We start from the raw sequence: 19,905 nt of genomic DNA, 5'->3' as shown, positions 1-19,905 counted from the left end.
GTAGGGTGGTTTAGGGTTTGGCAATGGAGGAGGCCCAGGACCTGCATGTCCTTGGCAGAGTGGGAGGGGAAGTTAAAAAAGATGTTGTGAAACTTGAAAGGGTTCAGAAAAGATTTACAAGGATGTTGCCCGTGTTGGAGGATTTGAGCTATAGGGAGAGGCTATCCCTGGAGCATTGGAGGCTGAGGGGTGACCTTATAGAGATTTACAAAATTATGAGGGGCATGGATAGGATAAATAGGTAAAGTGTTTTCCCTGGAATCGGGGAGTCCAGAACTAGAGGGCATAGGTATAGGGTGAGAGGGGAAAGATATAAAAGAGACCTAAGGGGGTGGTACAGGTATGGAATGAGCTGCCAGAGGAAGTGGTGGAGGCTGGTACAATTGCAACATTTAAGAGGCATTTGGATGGGTATATGAGCAGGAAGGGTTTGGAGGGATATGGGCCGTGTGTTGGCAGGTGGGACTAGATTGGGTTGGGATATCTGGTCGGCATGGACGGGTTGGACCGAAGGGTCTGTTTCCATGCTGTACATCTCTATGACTCTATTCAAGCGTTAAAGCGACAGGGCGGTGGGGTTGGTTGGTGCGTGTGTCCCAGAGATGTTCTCTGAAACAATCCGGACGTAGGCGACCTGTCTCCCCAATGTAGAGGAGACCACATCGGTTGCAGTAGATGACATGTGTGGAAGTTCAGGTAAATTTCTGTCGAATGTGGAAGGATCTTTTGGGGCCTTGGACAGCGGTGAGGGGGAGATGTGGGCGCAGGTTTTGCAAAACACCAACTCTCCTGCTCCTCATCTCCAGCATCTGCAGTCATCACTTTCTCCTATTTTCTGTTTGGTCTTAATGACCCATGCATACTTAGACACTCAAAACTTTCTTTGGCAGTCTATTACAAAAGTAAAACTCTGCAGATGATGGGAATCTGAAGTAAAACAGAAAATGCAAGAAATTCAGCGAGTCAAGCAGCGCATGTATTGGGAGAAGGCAAAGTTCATGTCTCAGGTCAATGACCCTTTGCCAGGGTTCCACTGTTTTCAGCTTGACACCATTTATGATGATGCATTTTGATAGAATCTTGAACTTAGAGCTAACCAACGTATTTCTCGATCCATCTTTCCCTCATTTGCTCAAAGTGGAAACTGGATAAAAATGAGTGTGCTTTTCCCTTTAAGAAACAGGCTTCGTGGACTTCCGTCAACCTTCGGTCACTCTCCCCTTCTGCCTCTACCCAACCTCCACCCCTCCTTCGGTGATCTCCGGCGACCCTCGGCCATTTCCGGAATCGTCCGTCCGCATCTCGTCCTTCCCCGCTTCCGCTCGGATCCCCTCTCTCCGCTGTAGCCGGGCCGCCGCTGCGCAATGCACCTTGGGAGGTGTGGTCCCTCTGCGGTAGGTGCGCCGTCCGCTTCCATGGCAGCAGACGGAGCTACTGAACTACAATTCCCGGCCCGCCCGGCGGTACCCGCGCCTGCGCGCTGCGCTGTGGGAGCCGACAGTGCATTGTGGTAAGATGGTGGCTGCTCCATTGTTCAGCTGTATGTTTGCAAGAGAAAAAAATCCCCTGAAAACGACCGGCGGAGGAAATAAGGCCTGAAATTCATATGTAAGGTAATATTAAACCCATCTGTACAAAAATTAATGAAGGTACAACGTGTTTTTAGGGATTTGAGGTTTTGACTGTAATGGATTGGGAATATGTTAATCTCAGTGGGGGCAGAGCACCAGAACATCTTCAGGGATCTCCAGTTAGGAGAGCCAGATTATTGCAGTTCACAGCCACTGAGGATATTTCAAACCCTAAGAGCTGCTGATGCTTATTGCTGCCTCTCCATTGCCTCCCTCTCCATCCTTTTGGATTTGCAAGCCACAACCATCAGACCAAACTTTGGAAAAATCTGCATCGAAGCCCCCCTCAGCCCTTTCCACCCTGTCGCTCTTTGGGAAAATGTAAGGTTCTGCTCTCACCGCAGTGCACAGTTTGTGATACCATTGCACTGTAACGCGACGAGCAGAGGGAACTTTAATATGCACTCCCCAGCCTCCTGCTCCCACCCTCCCCACTTCATCCCTGTGCCTTGCCCGTCTCTGCCACACTCTCTGAAAAATTGTCAACTTGTTCTTTTATTGAGCAAAATTTAACACCGTTGTATGTGCTTGTTCTTAGCATTGCTTTCTCTCTTTTGGAAAATTGTGAATCATAAGATGTTCTAGGTTGTCAATGTGTCAAAACTATTAATGCATGTAAGAGGATGTCTTGTGTGCATTGACAAACTTTAAGTCTCATTTGAGTTGAATCTGGATGGGGGGGCTCATTAACTCGTGACTGAACTAAAGGATAATTTTTATTTTATTTTCCTGCTCATGATTCTTTTTGTGTATTTTCTGCTGGATGTCCGAGACTGGAGAAGTTGAACTTTTGTCTGTCTCAGGGATCCAGATTTCTCATTAAGCATGCACAACGCAGTTGGATACAGAATAAATCTTCTTTGATTCAACCCAAAACTCAGTATTCGGCATGTAAGCTTGTGGTGTCATTATCTTCCAGAGCTTGAATTAAGACTAACACAGTTAAGAGTTTTTACAACCATCAGATTATCACAGTATTAGACTGTGCTAGATTGGAACTTAAGACGAGGGACAAAAGCCTAGTGGACTCTAATTTCAGGAATATTTTCTTTAAATATTTAAGCAGTTCAAAGAAAGAAGTAGGCAGCTAAGCATCCATGGAGAGAAAGCAAGTTTTGAGTCCATATGACTCTTTGTCAGCACATTTTTTTTGTTTTCAATACAGATTCCAGCATCTGTAATAATTTATTTCTAAAGAGGCAACTGACCTCAGGTTCTCTGTCACTCCAGATTTTGAGTCATCCAGGTACCATTGGGATGATTTTTGAGTTCCCTCCTTTGAGCATAGCAATTGGATAATATCAACATTACCTTCCTGCTGGCTTTGATGCCTAATTCATATCAGCAGGTCAACTTTCATTGTTATTCACTGAGGAATTACTGTTTCTTTAGCAGACCAACACCCCCGCCTGCACTCTCTCTCTCAGGTATCTATTTATTCAAGTCTGAAGTTGCACCATAAAAATATCAGAAGGCTAGCTCAATCCATAATATATTTTCCAATCCATTTTATAATAGTCATTGGAGGCTCTGCATGTAACTAATATTATTGTAACAGTTATGGCATCGGGCTTGCAATACCGAAGTTCTGAGTTGCAAACCAACCCTGACAAGTTGTGAAATTCACTTTGATAAATCTAGTAATTTGTGGGCTAGTACAGGAAACGAAACGTATGAACGTTGGTGGATTGTCTTAAAGTACCCATGATAATCTCCAACAGTTAAGATGGTAATGGGCTCCAATGAAGTAAATATAGAGAAACTATTTCTGGTGATTGGCCAATCCAGCATTCTGTGACATAAGTCTGGCACAAATTTCTTAGGCTTTCAGGAGTGATGTATGGTAGAAATCAGAAAGTATTCCATGAAAGGCAAGAGATCGATGCTAAATTTTAAATATGACCTATGTGAACTCTGCTATTACAGAGGTACAAGGGCCAAGGGCATGTACGTGGATTTAGGCGATTTGATGGTGATCTCATTGGTGGGGAAACTGAATGATCTCCTTCCCTTCCTACGTTAAGGGATAGGATCTTATCATGCGTACTTTGTCCGGTCAACATGTCTTCACTGTCCTGCATGTCTGAGGCAGTTTGACACAACTGAAAGTGACCAAACTCATTCGACATTGGCTGATACTCTGTGACCATGGAATCTTGCTAACTAAGAATGTCTGGTTTCATTGGAACTTTTGTGTGTGGGGAGGGGGAAGCATTTCAATGCAGACTATGAGTAAAAAAAACCTTGGCTTTTACCAGGAAGTTCTCAAATTTGATTCCTCTGTAGTCTGTGTTGACCTCAACTCAAGCAAAGCCTTGAAGTGAGGTGATGCTTGCTCCGTTTTAACATTGACTGCGCATCAATGGCTGAGAAGAGCTTTGGAAATCCTGAATTCTAGAGGTGCAAATTCTTCCCTTCTTCCCATTAACTTCATCCATCTCAAAGTACTTGAGGTCAATTTGGGATTTGTCTGTCATGTGCCTGGTGTTTCCAAGCATTCAGTCCCACCAAATTTGAAGAGGAACCAACCACTAATTCAGAATGAAACCTAAATAGGGCTGAGTTGCTTTAGAACTGAGACCTTGATTGTGGCATTTTGTCCCTGAGTCAGCGTGAAAGCTATTTTCCTCTTACCTTGGCTCATTTGGCCTACCAGAAAACAAAATTGGAAAAAATGACCAGTAACTGCTTGGCAATTTTTACATGTAATCTCCAACTGCACTTGGGAGAGGAGGGGAGAAAATTGTTCTGTTTCTGAGGTGCTGTTGGTTTGGTGGTGATCTGATAGTCTTGTAACCCACTTGCTTTCTCACTGGTCATCACCGAGATCAGGATTTGAAATTTATACTTACTTCTGTCCCAGGACCTCAGAACACTTGGGCCTTTTTACCTCTGTCAATGGTCCCTTCTGCATAAAATCATCAGGTTTCAATTCCTGACTCACCCCATCTTTTGTCTGACTCCACCCAAAGTTGCCAGCCTTTTGGAGGGAGACTCCACTTGATCTTTAATGTCACTACTTTGGCTTACTTCTCCCTCAGCAGCAGGCGTTGGGAAATGTGGGGAACTCAAGAGAAATCATAACATCTAGCCTGTGGAAAATTTTTCCCATCCTTTGCTGGTTCTTTCTCATGGCAACTGGATTTGCCTAAAATCCTTCCTCATAAACATTTTGATTATTTTGTTTTCAGTGTACAGAGGAACCTCGATTATCTGGAATTCGATTAACCAAATTTCAGATTATCCTAACAAGATAGTAAGGTCCCAATGCTTGGCTAACTATGTCATCCGGCATTCGATTAACTGAACAAAATACTCCTGCCCGTGTCCTTCGGATAATCGAGGTTCCTCTGTACTTACCTTCCTATCTTATTTACTGTTGCTATTCCCCTTCTTAGATCTACTAGGTATGATATCAGGTGTATTTGGAAGGAATTGGGTTAGTGCAGGTGCAGTGGTGCCATTTAGTAACCAGGAAGTGCTGAGGAATAACTGATCCACTTCACAAATCACTTGAGCACTGTGAAAGGGATGTCACCAGGGAACTTGCATTGCAGGTGAAAATGTCCATCTCATTCTTGTCTCTCCTCTCTGGACGCTTTTAACGACTGGCGACTCTCAAACATCTTTGTCCAGCATCCGGTCTTCACCAAAGAGCCCAGACCAAAGATTATTGATTGACGATTTGACAGCGAGGATGTAAAATGGAATTGTGGATCATCAGCCTGCATCCAGTAATCCTTCCAGACGGTGTTCAGTGTTATTGCACAGGAGGGAGAAGTTTGTCTGATTCTCTACCTCCTGTCCCCTTCCCAGATTACACCAACTCTTTCCGCGCCCTGAGCCAAGTTTGCTATGTTTGAACTACAATGATAACTAGTGATTACAAATGAATGGGGACTGGAGACCAGGATGACCCCAAATAGCTGTGATGATTGATGTGATGAACAAATGAAATAAGATCAGAAATAGACCATTTGACCTTTTGGGCTTGCTCCACCATTCATTAAGATCATGGCTTATTTGCTTTCATTTTGAATTCTACATTTCCTTTTACCCCCAATGACTTTGATTCTCTTTGCTAACAAAATGTATGTACTTTGGAATGGTCGGCAAGGACGGGTTGGACCAAAGGGACTGTTTCCATGCTGTACATCTCTATGACTGTGCCTCTAACAGCTTCTGAGGCAGAGAATTCCAGTGTCGCACAGCCAGAAGGCACAAAAATTCTCTTCATCTGTGCCTGAAAGGGGCACGTCCTAACTTTAGAGCAGTGCTCCCTACTCCTGAACTGCCCCACTAGAGGAAATACCCTTTTCACATTGACTTTGTTAAGACCATTCAGGATTTTATTTGTTTCAATCAGTCACTCCTCTAACTCCAGTAGGAACAAGCCCAGTCTGTCCAATCTTTCTTCATAAGATAACCCACTCATTCCAGGTATCAGTTTATTAAACCTTTTCTGAGCTGCTTCCTCATTTACCTAAATCCTTTGGTGATGTGTTGCCTGTTTGCCTTCAGTTACATTCACTGCTGATGAGACTGGAAAGAATGGCTTTGGTACAAAAAGATCCTAAACAGTTCTGTTGGGTCAGGCAAGAGCATCTTTATGCCATGCCAAAGTGGGACCCAATGCCCATCTCAGCCCACTAGGAGACACACCAGATACTTCCTAACATCAAGGGTCGATTAAAGGCAAATGAGGTTCTAGGGACCTTCATCTGCCAGTCGGTGCTGGCAGGTGCCTTGGAGATGTTCCCAAGGACAGCACTTGCTTCCCTCCCCACCCCACCACCACCACCACCACCAGCTAAAGTGCCTTAGGTTGTCTGAATGCTGTGAAATATGCAATGGAACAAACACAATAAGCATGCAGGATGTTTACTCAATTAAAGTCTCAGGTTCTTGCGAATCCTCTCCCCATCACACCTTCCTGAGCATTATTGCTGTTCTTGTATTGTCACTGTGTGAAAATCCTGAAACTCCCTCCCTATCAGCACTGTGGATGTACCCACATCCCATGGACTGCATAGTTTTGGAAGACAGCTCAACACCATGTTCTCGAGGACAGTTAGAGGTAGGCAATAGCTGTTGCCCTAACCAGCCTATGTTCCATGAATATTGTAGTGTTCTAGAACAGAGACCAAGGGATTTAGGTACATTATTTTTTGAAATTTGCGTTACATGTAGAATGGTGGTTAAGATGGCGTTCAGCACGCTTGCCTTCATTGCTCAAACCTTTGAGTATGGGAGTTGGGATGTTACGTTGAGTTGTACGGGACGTTGGTGAGGCCCATCTGGAATACTATGTCCAGTTCTGGTTGCCCTGTTAAGGAATTATTAAGCAGGATAGGGTTCAGAAGAGATTTACTAGGATGTTGTTTGAGTGACAAGGAGACACTGGATATACTGGGACTTTTTCACTGGAGTGTAGGAGGCTGAGGAGTGACCACATAGCAGTTTATAAAATCATGAGTGGTATAGATAAGGTGACTGGTCGGTGTCTTTTCCCTAGGATGGGCAATTTCAAGACTAGGGGCATATTTTTAAGGTGAGAGGAGAACAATTTAAAAAAAGAAATGAGGAGCAGTTTATTTTTTTTACACAGTGGTTCGTGTGTGGCATGAACTTCCAGAGGAAGTGGTGGATGCAAGTACAATTATAATGTTTAAAAGACATTTGGATAAGTACATGAACAAGAAATGTTTGGAGGGATATGGGCCAAGCGCAGGCAGGTGGGACTAGTTTAGTTTGGGAATATGGTTGGCATGGACTGGTTGGACCGAAGTGTTTGTTTCCGTGCTGAAAGGCTCTATGACTGTAAAATAACAAAAGAAGCTGATAAGCTGCTCTGAAGATGAATAAATTGACAAAGCAATGGACCCATGTGTAGAGACTCTGGTTTGAGGTCAGCGACAAATTCGAAGCAGCAGGATTTAATCGTGGATGTTTTTGGTTCAACAAACATGGCTCCACTTGTGAGAAAAACCTAAACTGCTTGCAATAAATATAAGGCAGTTGTTTATAAATTCTGTCGGGAGCTCAGGAGAAATATTTTGAAGCAGAGCGCAGTGAGAATGTGGAACTCTCTCCCGCAGAAATAATTAAGGTGAATCTTAAATGCATTTAAGTGGAAGTTAGACAAGCATAGGGAAGAATGAAATAGAAGTATATAGGTACTGATAGGCTGGCAGTAGAGGCATAAAGACCAACAATGCCTACTTGGGCCAAGTGGCCTATTTCTGTGCTGTAAATACTTGGTAATTCTCTTCTTCATTATTTACAATTATTTATGAGATCTCTTCTTAAATCTTCTAACTTCTTTTTCTTCCATTGTCTCCTAACCTCACCTAGAAGGTACTGATTCCATTGGTGGCTGCAGATGGATATTTTCTGATCCATCTGTTCAGAGATGTTATTACACACCTCTGAAGCAGACGGTACTTGAACCTGGGTGTCCTGGCCCAGAGGTAGGGATACTACCACTGCAGCACAAGAACCCTTGAAGTGTTGTGATGTACTTTCTGATCACCCTGTTCAGAGATGTTACTCCACACTTCTGGAGCAGGTGTGTTGGGCCTCCTGGTTTAGAGGTAGGGACAGTACCACTGCGCCACAAGTGACCTTGAAGTGTTGTGATATGTTAGTTGAATTTCCACCTCCAGTCTCGGGAAGCTCCTTAGCTCTGGGGGTGTGGCACAAACTAACCTGCTTCTCCCCAACTGCACCTTGCAAGTTGATCGGTTTATTTGATCACTAGCCCATTGGTGCTGAGATCAGTGGGCAGTGCTTGAATTACAGACCTGCCGAAAATGAGTGAATTAAGATCAGCCTGAAGTTGACCTTCCTGATCCATGTATCTTTGTGTTTCACTGTTTATCTGCTGAGCTATCAGTGGGGCTTCCATTGTGACTGCTGAGATTTAAAAAGGGCCTGGGGTGATCTCTGATCGTGGCCTGGTGTGTTTGTTGAGGTAATGGAGTCCACGTAGGAGGAGGTGGATAGTGGTAATGTCACTGGGCTAGTCATCCAGAACCGCAGATTAATATTCAGGGGAGATGGGTTCTTTATCCCACCGTAGCAGATGGTGAAACTTTAATTCAGTATAAGTCTGGAATAAAAATCTAGCCAATGCTGACCATGTAAGCATTAAGGAACCAGTTGGTTCAGTAATGTAAGGCAGCAGCAGTCAGGTTGTGCCACCATCCACCCACCCCCACCCAAAAAAAGGATTAAATAGCTCCCTGAGTCTGCAGGTGGAAAAGACTCAATCAGCTGATGTATTGTGATCCTTCAAGGTCTCCTGTGGTGCAGCGGTACTATCTCTACCGCTACCTTCCCATTAAGGAAGGAAATGATTAGATTAGATTAGATTGCCGACAGTGTGGAAACAGGCCCTTCGGCCCAACCAGTCCACACCAACCCTCCGAAGAGTAACCCACCCATTTCCCTCTGACTAATGCACCTAACAATGTGGGCAATTTAGCATGGCCAATTCACCTGACCTGCACATCTTTGGACTGTGGGAGGAAACCGGAGCACCTGGAGGAAACCCACGCAGACACAGGGAGAATGTGCAAACTCCACACAGACAATTGCCTGAGGCTGGAATTGAGCCTGGGACTCTGGTGCTGTGAGGCAGCAGTGCTAACCACTGAGCCACCGTGCCGCCAAATCTACCACCCTTGCCCAGTCTGGCCTTCATGTGACTCCAGACTCACAGCAGTGTAGTTGATTCTTAACTGCCCTCCAGTGATGGGCAATAAATGCTAGTGATGCCTACTTCTCATAAATGAACACAAAACAGTGAAGTCGGCATAGTAGCTCAATGGTTAGCACTGCTCCCTCACAATGCTAGCGATGCAGGTTCGATTCCACCCTCAAGTGACTGTCTGTGTGGAGTTTGCACATTCTCCTCAAGTCTGCGTGGGTTTCTTCTGGGTGCCCCAGATTCCTCCCACAGTCCAAAGATATGCAGGTTATGTGGATTGGCCATGGGAAATGCAGGGTTATAGGGATAGGATAGGGTAGTAAATGAGTCTGGATGGACGCTGTCGAAGAGTTAGTGTGGACTTGTTGGGCCGATCGGCCTATTTCCACACTGACAAAAAAACTATTTGCTGTTCATTTAAGTTCATAGGTTCCTTTCTAGATTTCACACAGGTAACTACTGGCAGATCCCTCACTGGAGTAGCCTGCAGCTTTGAGTGTAATTGACCCAACAGTGCTGCTATCCCATCAGTATATAACTGATCCCTCTATAATACTCAATAGTGCTGTTCTGTCACTATATGACTGACTGGCTAACCCCATGTTAATGTAGTCTTGTCACTGTAACTAACCTCATGTTAAAGCAGACGTATCACTCTGACTTACTCTATCCAAACTGCTGTTGTGAGTGGGGTGTATTTCACTCCTGTGTACTTTCACCTGAATGAGGATTTATTAACCTTTTAGTCATTGTAATTCTGACCTAAGCCACCGGTAAATAGCTTCTGGATGTTTTTCTTTCTAGTGGTACACTCATTGTGTATGCAAAGAACAAAGAGGCTATGATTTGGAGGTGCTGGTGTTGGACTGAGATGGACAAAGTTAAAAGTCACACAACACTAGGTTATAGTCCAACAGGTTTATTTGAAAGTAAAGCTTTCGGAGTGCTGTTCCTTTGTCAGGTAGTTAGCTGATGAAGGAGCAGCGCTCTGAAAGCTTGTACTTTCAAATAAACTTGTTGGACTAAGACCAGAAAGGTGATGAATGTTCAGTATATGAGCACTCAACGAGAACTCAGTATTTTCCTAATGCACCAGAGGTTTCCAGCTGCAACCCTCTCCCACATCGTGGAAAATTGAGAATGATTAATCCCAGAAAAAAATTAATAGCATTAGTATCTTAATGTGTTCCTGGACCTTTGAGGGTAAAATTAGGGGTGCCTCTGTTCATTTGACTGAGTTGAGTCTGACTGTGAATTGATATTGATGGGAAACAGTATAAAGTACCAAGTTATTGCAGTGAGTGAAATGGTTAGGTAAAGTCAGACTTGGACTTTATTAGCTAGAAGACTGAAGTAAGAAGAGAAGATCAAGCATGGTAAAGAATGCTATGGTTTTATGCCCGTGGGAAAATCTTAATTTGAACAGGAAGTTGTGTGCTGTATTGTCATTTCAATGTAATGAAGTTTTAATGCACACAATCCATTCAAGAGCATCAGGCAAGGATTTTTTCCACTTTCAGAAGTTCCTTGAACTGACCCATACTTTACTCCATCTCTCCCCAACAGAATGCAGCTGCTTACTGGGAGTGTAACAAAAGCAACATTGTGGAAAGTCTAAGTGACTGATACAGTATGGCTGTGCAGTCAATGTAACGGTTGAGGAAAGTGTGGCTGGAGTGTGTGCAGTGCACGGGTGCATACATGGTGTTAATTTATCTTTAAGATGTTCAATAGTGCTATGGTATCGTTCCATAAAGCTACAATGAAGTAAGAAAGACTTGCATTTGTATAGCATGTTCATGTCCTGGGGACCTGTGAGAACTCTTCACCGGCACTGAGATGATTTTTGAGTTGTCATCGTGCACAGTGTAGGGAAACAAAAGAGCAAATTTTAGAAATTTACAGCGTTAGGGACCTCTTACCTGGTCCAGCTTTGACAGCTCTGTTCAGATCATGCCGTAAGTACTGTAATCCACTTCTGGCCACTGTGACACAATGAAAGCATTCAAAAGCTGAGGTGATGATGAGGAGAGACTTAAAAATCTAGGTGCTTTGATTCAGGATTAATCCAACAACAAAGCAATCCCTTTCTAAACCTACAGATACACAAGCATTTTGACTTCTGCATTTGAATTTTTGTTAGAAGCTTAAGTTCTGAGGAGCAGCTAGAGAAATGTGAACTGCATAAAATACAGGCAATAAAGTATGTAAGTTATGAAGTATTATAGTCAGGCTCAGCTGGAGCAGGTCTTTGAGGTTCATCTTGAAAGTACAACAAATTAGGTAGACGCATATGTTCAAAATGCTGAACGTTAAATTCAGGACTGAAAATTCTGGAGATTCTTTACACTAAGTGTGACTAGCTTCCCAATAATGTGGGGCAAAGACCTGAGTTGTTGGAGAGACAGTTGAATGCTATACCAGTAAAGCAAGCTGGTGTTGAGCTTCTTAGTTGTTGTTGGAGCTGCACTCATTTGGGGTAAGTGGTATTCCATCAGACTCCTGACTTGCGCCTTTAGACGTTGGAGAGGTTTTAGAGAGCCAGGAGTGGATTAAATGCTACAGAATTCACAGCTTCCGACCTGTTCTTGTAGCCGTAATATTTATATAGCTGGTCCAGTTCATTTTCTGGTCAATGGTAAGATTAGATTAGATTAGATTCCCTACAGTATGGAAACAGGCCCTTCAGCCCAACCAGTCCACACCGATCCCCCGAAGAGTAACCCACCCAGACCCATTTCCCTCTGACTAATGCACCTAACACTATGGGCAATTTAGCATGGCCAATTCACCCTAACCTGCACATCTTTGGACTGTGGGAGGAAACCGGAGCACCCAGAGGAAATCCACACAGACACTGGGAGAATGTGCAAACTCCACACAGACAGTTACCTGAGACTGGAATCGAACCTGGGACTCTGGTGCTGTGAGGCAACAGTGCTAACCACTGAGTCACCGTGCCACCCAGTTATGTTGGTAGTGCGGAATTCTGAGATAGTAATGCTGTTGAACATCAAAGGTTCATAGTTAGATTCTGTTTTGTTTGGGATGGTCATTGTTTCACTCTTGTGCGTCGTGTATGTAACTTGCCAACTATCAGACCTTAGCCTGAATGTTGGCCAGGTCTTGCTTCATGTAGGCACAGACGGCTTCAGTTTCTGAAGAGTTTTTAATGGCAGTGAACACTGTACAATTGACTGTGAGCATCCCATTTCTGACCTTGTGGTGGAGAGAACGTCATTGATGAAGCAGCTGAAGATTGTAAGGGGCTAAAGCACTATCTGACAGAATTCGAGCCGTGATGTATTTGGTCTGAAGTGATTGACCTGCAATGACCACAACCGTTTTCTTATACGTTCAATGTAACTCCAGCCTGTGGAAGGTTTCCTCCCTGATTCTCATTGCCTCCAGTTTTACTCAGACTCCATGATGCCACACTTGGTGAAATATGACCTTGTTGTCAAAGGGGCATTATTTACTTAACCTCTTGAATTCAATTCTTTTGTTCATGTTTGAACCAAGACTGTAATCGTGTCAGGAGCTGAGAGGCACTTGCAGGAACACAAACTGCATCAGCCAGCAGATTATTGCTGAGTAAGTGCCACTTAATTGCACTGTCAACAACAACTCCCATCACTTTGCTGATGTTGGAGAGTAGATTGGTGGGAATGGTCATTGAACAATTTGGACTTGTCTTGCTTTTTGCGGACAGGGCATACTTAAGTAATTTATCATTTTGCCTATGTAGATGTCAGTGTTATAGCTGTATTGGAACAGCTTGGCTAAAGATGTAGCCAGTTCTGGAGCAGAAATCTTATCTTCAACTGCCAGAATTTTGATAGGGCCCTTATCATGTGCAGAATCAAGTGCTTTCAGCCCTTTTTTGATATCGTGTGGAAGAATCAAATTGGCTGAAGACTTTAGAAGCCTCAGAAAGAGGCTGAAATGGATCATTCACTCAGCACTTTTAGCTAAAGATGGTTGAAAATATTTCAGCAAGTGCTGGGCCATCCCATTACTGAGAATAAGAGTATTTGTCAAGGCTCCTCTTGTTACTGATTAAATTTCCACTACCATTTATGGCTGAATGTGGCAGGACAGCAGAGCTGATATCTGCTATATTGGTTGTGAGATTGCTTGACTCTAGCACATTTAGTGTAAGATTACCAAAAAGGTAGCTTCTAAGTCCAGAAAACTCTCTTAGGCAAAGCTTGCATCTATACAGTGCCTTTCACTTCCTCAGGACGTCACAAGGTTCATTACAACTAACTAAATACATTTTGTATTACAGAAGTAGAGAAATGCCAACTTGTACACCAGAATGAAACGAGTGACCAGTTAAACCTCTCTTGGTGTATGTTGAGAAATATAGTCCAGGACACCGAAGGGCACTCCTCTCTGTTTTACAAATAATGCCAAGAGATCATTTTCATCCAGTTAAGAGAGCAGATGGATATCATTTTAATGTTTCATCGAAACATTTGCACCCTATATGGTGATAGTATCATAAAAGTATTTAATTGGTTGTAAAGTGCTTTGAGACATCTATTTGTGAATAGCACTATATAAGTGCAAGTCTTTCTGACTTTTGGGTTTATCCCTATCTGACTTTTGTCTGTCTGGAGTTTTGGAAAAGGCTGTTCTTGATATTTCAGAGGTGGATAAATCCTAAATCAGAACACCAAGACCCTTTGGTATCAACAACTGGAATAAATACATGTTAATGGGAACTTGGACTTGAATATTATGCACACCATCTAGCAGAAACATCTTTGAAGGGGTGCCCTTGTGCAGTGTGACTTAGAAGTCGCCCACAGCTGAATGGGTATTGGGTTGTCTCTGTACAGTGAAGTTGTGCTGTGGTTCATCTGACTATCATTTATCTGTGGTTAAACAATGTTGCTGCAGAATTTCAGGAAAGAACAATGCTTGTTTTGTGAACATTTCCCATGTCTGAATTATGTACAAGAGCCCATAGTACAGTTTCTGATATTGTTCATCTAAAATTTATATGTGTGTGGAGGGAGCAGCCCAATCTGTTTTCCTAACAGGGTTGAAGTACAGGTGGTGATAATGAGTGGTAGCAATTTGAAGCAATTCTGAGAAACACAAGAAGCAAATAGTGCATCATTAAAAATCCATTGCATTAACTTTTTATTCCCTGTAATTTATAAGGTAACTCTGTGATCTTTTAAGTATGAGACTTCCTGCTGCAGTTTGTCATCACATTTCAGGTATTTTTGATGTATCCTTTGACTCTCGGTGAACATCGCCAGTGGAGATCTGAAAACACACCTTTTTTATAATACTAACAACTTGCATTTTATAGTGCCTTTAACATCACAAACATCCCAAGTGTTATTACAAAAGTGTTATTAATCAAAATTGGACCCTGAGCCAAGGAGATAATTGACAAAAAGAGGGGGATTTTATGGACCATCTTAAAGGAGATGAAAATATTCAAGAGCCCACCTCTACTGCTCTCTAAGGAACAAAGTCCCAAAGGCTCATGACCATCGGAGAGTAAAAAAATCTCTTCATCACAGTTTTAAATGGGTGACTGCTGATTTTTGAATTGTGTTCCCCTCATTCTAGTCTCTCCTATAAGAATAATTATCCTTTCCGCATCAGCCATGTCAAGTTCCCTCTGGATCTTGTATGTCTCAATAAGGTCACATCATTCTTATAAATTGCATTGAAAAGAAACTGAGACCTGTCCAATTTTGCCTCATAAGATAACTCTTACCCATCTCATATATCAGTTGAGTGAGCCCTCTCTGAACTGTCTCTAATGTGTATACAACCTTTCTTAAAGACCAAAATGTTTAGTAAGAGAATTCCAGAGCGGAGGGCCCAACAGTGATTGTTAGCAATTGCTGACTGAGTCTTAGCTACAGTCTGAAACTATCAAATAATTTCCAAGCTGCAGCAATCAAACTCTGATTGTTCTTATCCTGTGTTTACCCGACACATCTTTGTTGCCTTGAAGGCCAGGTCCCTGAGCAGCACAATATTACCATTACATTCCAGTCTTCAGCACTCTTGTCCTTGTTAACAGCATGACATACTTTCAACACCGTACTTATCAATTGTGTCTCATTTCTGTAGTGGTTCTTCTCCTGATCTGGAATTATGGAAGATGATGAAAACCGGGATCCACAGCAGAACGAGTGCTCAGGGGATGAATCCGAATCGGATCAATGCACTGAATCTTACAGGGAGCGAGGTACCAGAAACAATCTCTTTCTTTATTTCCTCCAATTTCCTGCCCTCCTGAAGGTGCTAATTCCAGAAACATCAGTATCACTCTGGTACCTTACCCAAATGGGAATTCTACCTGTCTGAGTTAAGATGGTTATTACTGGTTGACTAATAGATAGAGAGATGGTGGTAAAGAGAGGGGGCTGATGTTGAAAGCAGGTCAAGTCCGTCCAGTTCTTTAGGTCTGTCTGCTATTCAATTTGATTATGGTTGATTTGTACATTTTGGTTTATTTTCAGGGACTAGCCCTGCTGACCAGGTACCCGTTGAGGTTATGTTCACTGGAACCATCTGAGGTGCTTTGGGGCAGATTAGTTGCCACCAATTCTCCTTCTTGACATTAGTTTTAGTTACTTATAGCGAGTGGCAAGGGTGTCATACAATATCTCGAGGAGATGCTTGGTCTTGAAAGCTGAAATAGGTTTACTACATAGTACTGAATGGCTAGTTACATCTGAGTTACATGAGAGGTTTTTGTAAGACCTCAAGCTATACTTAAGAGTAAGTAAACTTTGCAGTTTGCTACATACACTTAGCACGGACCTAGAACTGACTTAGAATTTGTTCTTCTCCAAACAATCCTTGAGATTTTGGTGGAGCTCATCTCATGACATCAGTTAACCCTTTCAGGTGCTAACTGCAATATACAGCAACCTTGATTCCTCACCTTTCCAAACTGTTAGAGTTTTGTTAGGTACAGATACTATCTTCTATAGAAGAGCCCTATTGGGCTCGAGACATTAATTCTGTTTCTCTCTCCACAGTTGACCTTAGATCTACTGAGCTTCTCGGTAGCCCTTTGTTTTATGTTAAAAATTTATCAGTCTCAGTTTATCACTTCCAACTGCTGTCCTCAATGCCCTGAAAGATTAGCAATATTTGGGCAGAGGGAGCATACTATGACTGGTAGAGCAGTGGAAAGTAATGAAGGTCCAAGGGACCTCGTTCTGAATATCCACAGATCCCTGAAAGTAGCCGAACATGTAGATGCAGTAGTTGGGAAAGTATATGGAATACTTGCCTTTATGAGCCAGAATTCCTGATGAAGGGCTTATGCCCGAAACGTCGATTCTCCTGCTCCTCGGATGCTGCTCGACCTGCTGTGCTTTCCCAGCAATGCACACTCAACTTTATTAGTCAAAGCATAGAATACAAGAGCAAGGAGGTTACACCGAAACTGTATCAAATGCTGGTTAGGCTACAAATAGATTGCTACATGCAGTTCCGGTCACCACATTATCGCAAGGATATGATTGCAATAAAAATGTTGAGGAGAGATGTACCAGAACACCACCGTGGAGGATCTGAGCTATGAGGAAGGATTGGATAAGCTGGGGTTGGTTTTTTTCTTGTAGTAGTGAAGGTTGAGAGGTGTACAACGTATGATGGACATAAGAGTGGATAGGAAAGCAGTTTTTTTTATCAGTTAATGTGTCGACAGCCAGGAGGCACAGGTTTAAGGCACGAGGTAGGAGGCTAAGAGAAGAATTTGGGAGATTTTATTTTCACCTAGAACATGGTGGGAGTCTGGAAATCACTTCCTGAAAGGATGGTTGAATCAGAAACTCTCATAACCTGCTAACAGTATTCTGATTTTCACTTGCATTAGAATAGTTTCAATGGATGTAAACATCCATGAGTTCTATATTTTCATTGCCTTTTGTTTGAAAAGGTGTTTTGTAACCCAAGGAACATAAGCCTGTGTTTTTGGTTTTAAAAGAAACAGAAATGTTGTTTGTTTTTCACATTGGGCGGACCAGTGGGGATATAATTGCGAGTGGATATGCAGTGATGGTTCAGAACCACATGGTGTCAGTGTTTGGTCACCAGGCCATCCACATGTTCCTTAGTGGGTTCATTCTGGTGTTACTGTTGCCTGGGTTCTCTGGTAAGCTAGGTACCATTTAGGGCTGGTTTCACATTTAGCCCAGATCAGTGGGATGGAGTGGAGTTTCCTTCACTCATTGGCTACGTGCTTATGCAAAATAAGTCAGGTGATCGAGTTTTAGTTGGCATTCATCCATAGCAGAACTTATCACCTAAGTTGACACTCGCCTATACCCAGCCTAACCAATAGCAACCACCTGTTTTCTTTGGGTCCACCATTGATCCTTCTTGGCTTCCCTGACCCATCTGCCTCCCCTTCGGTTTTGCTTTCATGATGCTCTCGTTTTTTTTTAAACTACTTCTTATGAGAAACCATCAATAATCCAGAGAGTCCAAATCCATCCCAGACTTGAATGTTAAAGGTCTGACAAAATGCTATCGGCCTGAAAAGCTGAATCATTTTGTTCCTCTCTCTCTCTCTCATGGTGCTACCTGACCTGCTGACCATTGTCAGCATTTTCACCTCCTCTTTCAGATTTGTAGTATCCACCCTATTTTGTTTTTATTTTGTTAAATGCTAGAGAGAGTACTTTTTAACATCTTGTGGATGGCATTGAGCTTGCCTGAAAGATGATTCCTGTCTCAACTCTCTACACTCTCTTGATTCCTTGGTCTCTTTTATTGATAATTTCTAATTGACCTTCTCAGAGATGTTACTACACATCTTTAGAGGAGGTGAGACTTGAACCTAGGCTTCCTGGCTCAGAGATAGGGTCTCTACCATACTCCACCAGAGCCCTTTTTTGCTCTGTTTTATTGCTCTGTACTTCCTTTAGCTTTCTAGTTTATCAATGGTACTATGTCGTTGTTCTGAACTTTGTTTCTAAGTTCCAAAAGCCTTTGCCCCAATATTCAATCAAAACTTGCCACCCAGTCTTTCCCAGAACTCAAGCAAAACTCAAGTATGTCAGTCTTTGATTCATTCTCTTATTATAGATTTTTTTTTAACAATCCACAGAGCACAGCTGACTAGTAGTTCCTGATTTGTCTGATTACTTCTGCTCTTTCCAATATCACTGCCATCTTATCTTATAAACTTCAATCCTTCAGCTTGATTTCTTAACTAAAAAGCTAGAAATAGCAGCTCCACTGGGTGGAATCACAATTACATGTATTTATATGCAAGCTTAAACATAGTAAAACATTCCAAGCTACAGGACAGGTAGACCACTAAGAGATGTGGATATCTGTCACATTACACATTAAAATGTTGTCATAGTCCTAGAGAACCATAGGACTGCTCGCTCATTAGAATGAAACAAATAGTGAATTTAACCCGAGGGTCACTCTGTGTCAAACGAGGTTGAGAAAGTGAGACCTAGTTTGTGACCTCCGCTGTTGCCATCACTCTGCATAATAAACGAGCCATCCAACCAACTGAGCTAACTGACCTCCAAAGTATTGGACATTCTTCTGATGATGGTGTAAAGTCCTGAGAGCTCTGCACTGCACTTAACCATCCTACCAGTGACCTGGGAATGCTGGAAGTGCTCAGTTCTCCAGCACTAACGTCCTTTGCTTTGCTGAGATCACTCGATGACGTCTTCGAAACTTTGATTAGCCCAGAGGCGCTCCTGCTGTGGAATCCCATTTGAACTGTGATTACTTTCATCTTGCTCGTTGTTGCAATCTACTGCAGGGCGGAGAGGATGAGCAGAAGCCTGCTCACAGGCGTCTGTTACTGCCATTTGTGAGACAGTGCTGAGACCTGCAGAAACTGGTCTACAGGCAAAATTCAATTCTTGCTGCTCCCTGCTGTAACACATGAACCATATGTAGTTCATGCAGAGATGTACTAACAGACCCTAGGGTACTGCACCTTGCAACAGTCCCCACTGCATTGACTTTCAATGGAAATTCACACTCTGAAAACAAGAGCCAGTATTACAAGGATGCTTATACTTCAAGAACAGGGTTACCCCGGTATAAAGTATTATTTGATCATGATAAAGATTATAATATTAAATGTGCTGTCATTGTTTGTTCGTCAGTATAAAAGTGCGAGGTAGCATAGAGATCTTTAAGATGATAAGGATAGACTTATGGATATACAGATATTTGAATTAGGAACATGAGTAGGGTATTCAGTCCCTTGAACCTGTTCTGCCATTTGATGGAATCGTGGCCTGTTTGGTTGTGGCCTCTGTTTTGTCTACTGTCTTTCCTTCAATACTTCGCCAGTCAAGAATCTGTCGAACTTGGCTTTAGCAGTACTCGATGGCACTGCTTCCACTGTTCTCTGAGGAGGAGAATGAACAGATCAGTGATCTGCTGACAGCAAAACAATTCTCATCTCCAACATTAACCGGAGACGACTTACATTTAAACCATGTCCCCTCATTTCAATTTGTCCCACAAACATGCATTCAGTGTCAATCCTGTCAACTTGGGAACAGCTTTTTCTCTTTGTGGGGA

At 42.8% G+C, this 19,905-nt stretch overlaps 1 protein-coding gene across 3 annotated transcripts in view; it reads left to right on the top strand.

Moving 5' to 3' along the window:
- The first annotated feature begins 1,486 nt into the window (after nucleotides 1-1,486).
- scaf1 (SR-related CTD-associated factor 1) overlaps nucleotides 1,487-19,905 on the top strand; it is a 43,560-nt gene continuing 25,141 nt past the window's right edge. For 2 of the 3 annotated variants that reach the window (XM_072588873.1, XM_072588871.1), the window contains exons 1-2: nucleotides 1,487-1,613; nucleotides 15,451-15,568. In XM_072588873.1, the coding sequence (XP_072444974.1) occupies nucleotides 15,475-15,568 (94 nt within the window). In that variant the 5' untranslated portion in view covers nucleotides 1,487-1,613; nucleotides 15,451-15,474. The remainder of the gene's footprint in view (nucleotides 1,614-15,450; nucleotides 15,569-19,905) is intronic. The other variant, XM_072588872.1, reaches the window with a different exon arrangement.

Source organism: Chiloscyllium punctatum, chromosome 18 (assembly GCF_047496795.1).
Source record: "Chiloscyllium punctatum isolate Juve2018m chromosome 18, sChiPun1.3, whole genome shotgun sequence".
Classification (NCBI taxonomy): Eukaryota; Metazoa; Chordata; class Chondrichthyes; order Orectolobiformes; family Hemiscylliidae; genus Chiloscyllium; species Chiloscyllium punctatum.
The sequence above is the reverse complement of the archived record's forward strand: the minus strand, read 5'-3'. Positions and strand labels throughout refer to the sequence as shown.